The sequence below is a fragment of the Carlito syrichta genome, unplaced genomic scaffold (assembly GCF_000164805.1).
Source record: "Carlito syrichta isolate Samal-C Ts95f unplaced genomic scaffold, Tarsius_syrichta-2.0.1 Scaffold308141, whole genome shotgun sequence".
Taxonomy (NCBI): Eukaryota; Metazoa; Chordata; class Mammalia; order Primates; family Tarsiidae; genus Carlito; species Carlito syrichta.
In genome coordinates this window covers 41,456-49,490 of record NW_007252237.1, presented here as the reverse complement: position 1 = coordinate 49,490, position 8,035 = coordinate 41,456, and the positions used below count along the sequence as shown (strand labels likewise).

The window sequence follows — 8,035 nt, the reverse complement described above, 5'->3', positions numbered from 1 at the left end:
ATACACTCACCTCAGCCTCCCAAAGGCGTGGGATTACAGGCTGAGCCACCGAGCCCAGCTTCCAATCCCTTTCTTATAGTATCATAATAATTGTTCGAGGTCTGCTTATGAGTGACAACATACGGTACTCTGTTCTTTGTTTCTGTGATAGATCACTGAGTGTGATCAACTCCAAATCCATCCAAGTTGCTACAAAGTCCATGTATCTGTCCTTCTTGATGGCTGCATAATATTCCACTGGAAACACAGAAATTCTTGGTGATTGAGTCAACTTGGGATGAGCTGGGCTCCGGTCAGAGAGGCACAGGGTGGCAGTCAAGGGCCTGTCCTTCTGGACTGGCGATCCACTCTCGTGATATTGGGGTTACAGGAGGTCAAAACCCAAGCAGGGTCAGCAAATGCTTCTCTCCTCCTCACAGGTCAAGTGCACAGTTGAGCGCTGGCAGCGTGGGGTCTGGAGCTGAAGGGCCCCCACCTGAAGGTTTGACTGGAGCAGATATCAGCTCTGAGAGAGGAGGGTGAGCTGCCACACTGATTCTCCTCATCCCTATCCCCAACACGGCCTTTGTCCTGGGCTTTCACCTCTTGGAGTCACCTGTGCTGGAATCTCCTTCCTTTCTCTGTCCCCTGCCATGGGTCCAGCCCAGGTAGAACGATTATGTGGGAAATGTGTACAGGGACAAATGAATGAATGAATGACCCAGGGGCGGATGAGTCGTCGCCTTCTTACTTCTTGGCTGAGCTCAGGCCCCTGTGCTCTGGCTCTTGCCCCACGGCCCCTCCTTTCCTGAACCACCTGCCCTGGCCAGCTCTGCTCTGAGGTCCAGGAAGAGGAAGAGGAAGAGGTGAGGCCCTGGAGGGACGAACTGGGAAACCAGCATCCCCAGCTGGGCTCTGGCTTCCCAGTCCTGAGCAGAGTCAGGGGCTACTTTCTCAGCCATGATCTGGGGAGGAGCAAGGTCCCACCTGTCCCTAAGTGGTTCCAAACCAAGCATGAGTCACCCTTGGGGACAAAAGCCAGCTATGCAGATGTCGGCACACATGACCCAACGCCAGACTGTGCTAGAGCTCTCCTGGCCCTCCTGGCTGCTCCTTTGGCCCCAGCCCACAAGGGACCCCTTTCCCTCACTATAGTTTGCAATTGATGCCTGGAGCCAGAACCCTGACATCTAAATCCAGGCCCACAAGCCAGCACGGGAAGGAGACAGCAGCCCCTGGCCTCTATAACCACCGTCTCTGAGCAGGAAAGGCCACTGGGTCAGAGCCTCGGTTCCCTGAGCTGCCGATAGTGGAAAGGACTGTCCTAACCCTCCCGTGCAGCCTGCTTCTTTTGCTGTCTACAGAGGCATCGGAAGGATCTTCTTTTCTGTTATTTCTTGAGACAGGGTCTCACTCTGTCACTCAGGCTGGAGTGCAGTGGTGAAATCATGGCTCACCGTAGCCTCAACCTCCTAGGCTCAAGCCATCCTCTCATCTCAACCTCCTGAGTAGCTGGGACTAAAGGAGCGCACCACCACACCAGGCTGTTTGTTTTTGTTTTACTTTCTTGTAGAGACGAGGCCTCACTATGTTGCCCAGGTTCGTCTCCAACTCCTGGACTCAAGTGATTCTCTCACTCAGCCTCCTGAAATCTTGGGATTACAGATGTGAGCCTCCACCCCCCCACCCCCGCCAGAAGGACCTTCTTAGAAGGACGTTAGATAAAATTTCTCCCCTGCTCACGCCTTTCAGTGTCCCTCCCCACGGCCCACAGGGTCCTGCCTGGTGCAGATGATGGAGTTTGCTGTTGGCCACCATGGAAGCCTCTAGGCCTCTTGTTTGTGTTGCCTCTGAGATGAAGTCTTTGCTTTCCACTCTGTTTTCTCTCTCTGTCTCTCTCTCTCTCTCTCCAGCAGGAGTTTTGAGAGGACAGAAAAGCTCCACTGTGGGAGGGGGCCCAAGGGGGTTGCCCCACTCTGTTTTCTTAAAGTGAAGAAGCCAGGTCTCAAAGTAACTTGCAGAATCATCTGAAGAATCTTCTAGACTTTTATGATTTTTAACTCAGTCTTTCACAGTCATCCCTTAGTATCGATGGGGGTGGGCTCCAAGACCTTCTGCGGATATAAAATCTGCTCAAGTCCCTGAGAAAATGGCATAGTATTTGCCTGTGACTTACACACATTTTCCTGTATGCTTTAGATCATCTCTAGGTTACTTATAGAACCTAGTACAACACAAATGCTATGCACATAGTTGTTATACTGTATTGTTTAGGAAATGATGGCAAGAAAAAAAAGTTTAAATGGGTTCACTGCAGATACACTGTCCTTTTTATATACATATATTTTTCCCGATTTTTTTTTTTTAATGCAGCAGCATGCTCATGGCCACCGCAGCCTTGATCTGCTGGGCTCCGGCAGTCCTTCCACCTCAGCCTTCCAAGTAGCTGGAACTACAGACACACGCCACCATGCCCGAATGATCTTTTTGTGATTTATTGTAGAGATGAGGTCTCATCACCAAGTTGCCCAGGCTAGTCCCGAATTTCCAGGGCTCAGGGAATCCTCTTGCCTGGGCCTCACAAAGTGCTGGGATTACAGGCTGAGCCACCAAGCCCAACCTTTCCCCGAATGTTTTTGATCTGCAGTTGTATATGGGAGGGCTAACTGCACTTAGTTTGACAATGATTTTTGAGAAACTTCTTTCTTATGGAAACGTCTCTCCTTTTGCATTCATTCCTGTGGAGGCTTTTGTCCCTGAATGTGGAGGGGGTAGGTGGTGACTGCTCAGCGTGCTGTGAGTGTGTCTGCCTGGTTACAGAGGGACTGTGGCTTGATCCTGATCAGGCTGGGTGGGAGAGCCCCTAATAAATCTGCATTGCAAGGGTGGGTACAGATGCACTGGGAAGATGTGCTGCTTCCACCAAAGGCCACAGGACCCCGTGATAACAGGAACACATCAGTGTATGTCATGGCCTGGGTAGTAATCAAAGTACCTGGCATCCATGAGCTCATTTACCCTTCTCAGAATACTTGTGAGGCAGACATGATTATTACACCCACATCAGTGATGTTAAAACTGAGGCCCAAAGAGATTGGGTAAAGTGTCCAAGGTCACACAGCTCGAATCGGGGCAGCCTGCCTCCAGGAAGTGTGCACTTACCCACTATGCCTCACAAGCCCCAGGTGGCAGGCTGCCTTGGGATATAAGTATGGTGTCCCAAGCACCCATTTGAGCAGCTTCTCAGTTCCTATCACCTGTGAGGGACAAAAGGTAGACAGGAGGATTGCTCGGGAGAGGGTAGACACACAGAACAACGTCTTGAACCAAGACCAGGTTTGGCCTTCTTCTTCAGGCTGTGGTCAGCTGCTAACGTCACCCCTTTCATGGATGATCAGGATGTGCACAGTGCCGGTTCTCAGTCCTGCAAGCCTGGACAAGTGGCCATCAGGTAAGGGTATAGGGTGACTACATCCGGCATCAGTCTCATTCCAGTCCCATACCAGTCCTATATTTCTTAGCTTCGTGTCACCTTCACATCAGGCCACCATAGCAGGAAAGGGAAGCCTGGGAGGTGCCCTGACAGCAGTGAGAGAAGAGGGACAGGTGATACACCCAGCACCAACTGACCCAAGTTGAGGTGGCGGGGGGGGCGTGGAGAGGGGAAGGCATAAGGAGGCAGAGCTTCAGAAGAGATGGTACAGGGCTCAGTCCCAGGGAGCATGTGGCAGGTGGCTGGGAAGGGCAGTTGCCTCCAGGGGCACTAAGGGACCATGGGAAGCAGTGGTGTGTTCCCAGGCTGTCACCTTCTGCTCTGTTTCTTCTACTAGTCCTCTAGTGGGAGTGGCTGTTTTCTCGTGAGGGCATGGAGCATTGGGGAAGCCATAGTAGCGAATGATTTTCTCGACTCCCACAAACCCCAAGGAGTAGGTCAGGTGCAGAATCCTGGAACCCAGAACCAGGAGACTTCCCCAGGGACCCCGAGTTGGCCAGGGGCAGAGCTTGGTCTTCAACTTGGGTGCTAGGGTCACACCCAAGGCTGATACAGTGTTGTCACATACAGTGGCCTCTGTGCTACCCATATGCCAGGACCAGGCCTTACCAGCAGACATAATTCCTCCCCTTTCCTGTGAGAAGGTAGCTGGGAAGGGGGAGACCTTGGCCCCAGCCTCTTGTGCTCTGAGACCTCAGAGGCCTGTGTGCTTCCTCCCCAGCTCCAATGCTACTTCAGCTTCTGCCGTCCCAGCTGATAGGAAGCGTCACAGCGCAGCAGACCTGGAGGATGCAAAGGCAGACCCAAAGGGGTAAGACCTCAGCAGACAGTGCTGGATTTCTGGGATGGAGAAAGGCAGCTTGGGCGTGCTGGGAAGACGAGGCCAAGTGAGGCTCTTGAGCTGGTTTGCAGTGCACTGCAAAGGCAGAAGCCCCAGCTGGAACCCTGTGGTCTCTGGGGCCAGGTAGCTTGCCAGCAAGCCATGTTGGCTCTGGCCAGGAAGTACGCCACAGTCAGGAAGGGTCACCCTCTTTCCGTCAGCCACTCTGGCAGCATGTGACTTTGCTGGAGGCTGAAATACACAGATCGGACAGGGCCCTGCGCTCAGGCTGGGAGGCCCATCAGAGGCTGGCCCAGATCGCTACAACACACCAGTTGTGGGCAAGGGGAGGGGACTTCATAGGGAGGTAGCTTTTGAATCGAATCTTGAAAGGTGACTAGGAGCTTTCCGAGCAGAGGGAACAGAATATACAAAGGGCTCAAGAGAACCTGTTGCTTCCTGGGCACTGTATGTAACTGTCTATGGCCAACCATGAGGGTCCTCGTGGGCCCTAGTCCTGGTGGAAGAGGGGGGCTCAGCCAAGTAGGGAGGCGCCGCTTGCCTGTTTGTACCATGACATTGTACTTAACTTTGGAACACCTACTGTGTGCCCAGCCCTCTACTCACAGTGTCTCATACACTCCTCACCACAGTCGCTAGAGGTTTATGCCTCATTAGAATGAAAAACAAAGGCCTGGAGCCCAGGTCTCTATGCCCCCTAGGAAGATGAGTGCTCTGAAGAAAATGGCCAGGTGCTGAGCTGCAGAACGATGGCAGTGAGGCGGGCTACTACTTAGGTGGGTAGGAGGAGTCAACCCTAGAAAGAGCAGGGAGAGGAGAACTGAGGATAAGGAACTGCAAACCTAATAACTCCGTAGTGGGAACACATTTAGCATGTTGCAAAGCATAGAGTGGCTGGGGCCGTGCTGGGGAGAGGGACCGTAGATGAAGTAGGGCCTTAGTAAGCTAATGATAAGGAAGTTGGATTTTACTTCAAGTTTTAAGCCAAGTAGAGCCTGCTGTGATTAGGGGTTCAAAAGGTGATTGCATGGTTGCACTTTAACACCACTTTCCTGTTTTACTTAAACAAGGATCCTGGAAGTGTGGTGAGTAATGGGAATCTAAGGTATTATATGACCTCTTTTCTGTTTCAAATGATACTGGCAACTAACAATTAGAGGGGTAACAATAGCTGACACCTATAGTGTGTCGCACTAGGTGCCTTGCAGTCTTCTAGCAGCCCTGTGAGATGGATAAGGTGAGGAAACTGAGAAAGGCTAAGGGACTTAACTGAGGACTTATAAGTGGCAGAGCTGAGTCCTATGGTAAGAGGCATTCAGAAAAACTCCAGGCCAGGCTCATGACTCAGACTGTCATCCCAGAGCTTTGGGAGGCCGAGGCGAGGGGATTGCCTGAGCCTGTGGGTTCGAGACCAACCCAGGCAATTTGGCGTGACCTCGTCTCTACAATAAATCAAAAATTAGCCAGACGTGGTAGTGTGCTCTTATAGCTCTGGCTACTTGGAAGGCTGAGTCGGAAGGATTGCCTGAGGCCAGCAGGTCTACACTGGGGTGGCCATGCGCAGTGTGCCACAGCACTCCAGCCTGGGTGACGGAGTGAGACTCCAACTCAAAAAAAGAAAAAAAAAAAGAAAAACCACAGAAGAAAGTACAAATAACCAGTTTATGAAATCCTGTCTTTTGAGCCTATTCTCAAGACCCAGAGCTAGTCACTTCCAGCTGGGTGGCAAGTAAAGCATGCTGTGGGTTCTCAGCTAATTCTCCAGAAACCTGGGAAAGGATCCAGCTTATTATGCAACCTGACAGAGGAGGAAACTGAGAGACACACTCCTGTAAGGAGCATGGCCAGGAATAGAGCCCAGATCCACCCAAACTCTAGAGCCCAGACTCAGAAGCACTTTCTTGATGTTTGCAAAAGCAATACAAACTTTCTCGACCCATTTCACAACTCTAGCTGCACTTGAGAATTACCTGGGAAGTATTAAACAAGATACGACAAAAACCTTTCTAAGATCCAGGTGGAAATTGAGATATCATTTTTATTCACCACTCCTGTGTTTTAAAAAGCTCCCCAGTTGATCTTCCTTTCCTGTCTGGGTTGAGAACCCCCTTTCTAGGGAAATGGTTCTAAAGCAGGGGCATCTCCCAAACCTCTCAGCCTCCTAGGGTACATGTAACAGTGTGGAGACAGCTAGAGGAGGGGGCACCACTGACTTCTACTTAATACAGATCTGGGATGTCACTTAACAGGTTACATTGCACAGGACAGCATCTCACCCCCCAACACACAAAAAAGAATTCTATGGCCCAAAATGTTATTAGTGCTGAGGTCGACAACACCTGCTCTAGAGCTTTCACGGTCTTTTTTGGGATGGACAGACTCGGGATGGGAAAGAAAAAAGGGGTGCAGTAGAGCGACACCGCCGGCCTTCGGGATCAGGGCAAGGGGGCTCAGGACGTGTGCGCCTGCGCGAGGGTGAACCTGTCATCGGCGACGACGCATGTGCGCATGTGCAGTTCGGCGAGCGCGCGACCGTCGTGAGTGCGCCTGCGCAGGCCGCCATTTCCTGCCGCTGTGAGCTTTGGTCTCAGGTCCCGCCGGGAAAAGCGACCCTTCACAAAGCGAAATGGCCGCCCGAGGCCAGAACCGCCTCAGCCGAGCTTCTCTTGCGGCGATGCCGGCGCCGACCTCCAGGTGGCGCCGGAGGATCACAAATGGGCCCGTCGGCGCCCTGGCCCTCGCCCTGGGCCCCAGGGTGCTCGCTGCTCCTGCCACGCGTGCGGTGAGCGCGGTGGCCCGACCGGCCGAGGCGGGAGGGAGTGCGCGGCCCCGGCTCTTTTCGCAGGGGTCCCGGCGTCCGCCGGTCTCTGGGAGGCTGGACACGAGTCTTCAGAGACGCCCGGGGTGGCGGGCGGCAGCTGGTCCCTCCTGCCACGCGTGACCCTCGGGCTGACCCGCCTGGGCGGGGAGCTCGGCGGGGACGGGCTTCCTTCCCCAGGAGCTTGATGAGAGAGCGCCATGGGGATGGTGGCCTTCAGTGGGGCAGTGGAGACTTGCTTTTTCTAGGTTACAAAGCAATTTCATCTGTCCCAAACTTTAGGGACTCTGCCATATTCTCGCTTGGCCCTGCTTCATCACATGTACAGGGAGAGGCAGTATAGCACAGTGGTTGACAGCATGAACTCTGGTGCTAGTGTTCAATTTTTTTCTTTTTCTTTTTCTTTTTTTTTTTCGGTCAAAATCTCAGTTCGTGGCCCAGGCCGGAGTGCAGGGACAGCTCCCGGCCACCACAGCCGCGACCTGCTGGGCTCTGGCGATCCTTCCGCCTCAGCCTTCCCAGTAGCTGGAGCCACTGGCATGTGCCACCATGCCTGGCTGATTTTTTTATTTATTGTAGAGATGAGGGCTCGTGAAGTTGCCCAGGCTGGTCTCGAACCTCTGAGCTTAGGCAATCCTCTCGCCTCAGCCTCCCAAAGTGCTGGGGATGACAGGGGTGAGCCACCACACCCGGCTCCTCTTTACTTTCAGTGATTTTAGAGCAGGCTCAGAACCTTCTCGTTAGCAGCACTTTGGGGGACGCCAGTTCTCCTGCCCTGCCCGAGGCTTCAGCAGACCCCACATCCCTTCCGCCTGGGTCCATCCCTTTCAGTTCTCCCCCGCTTCTGCTGTCGCCCGTCGCTGCTGCTTTGTCCACAGCAGAAGGTCTGGAGTGCAGCGCGGTT

General features: G+C 53.1%; 1 protein-coding gene across 1 annotated transcript in view; it reads left to right on the top strand.

Moving 5' to 3' along the window:
• Nucleotides 1-8,035, top strand: part of ZNF185 (zinc finger protein 185 with LIM domain) — a 53,684-nt gene that overhangs the window by 17,620 nt on the left and 28,029 nt on the right. Inside the window, exons 14-16 of the mRNA XM_008065045.2 lie at nt 420-518; nt 3,335-3,430; nt 4,194-4,283. Of these exons, the coding sequence (XP_008063236.1) occupies nt 420-518; nt 3,335-3,430; nt 4,194-4,283 (285 nt within the window). The remainder of the gene's footprint in view (nt 1-419; nt 519-3,334; nt 3,431-4,193; nt 4,284-8,035) is intronic.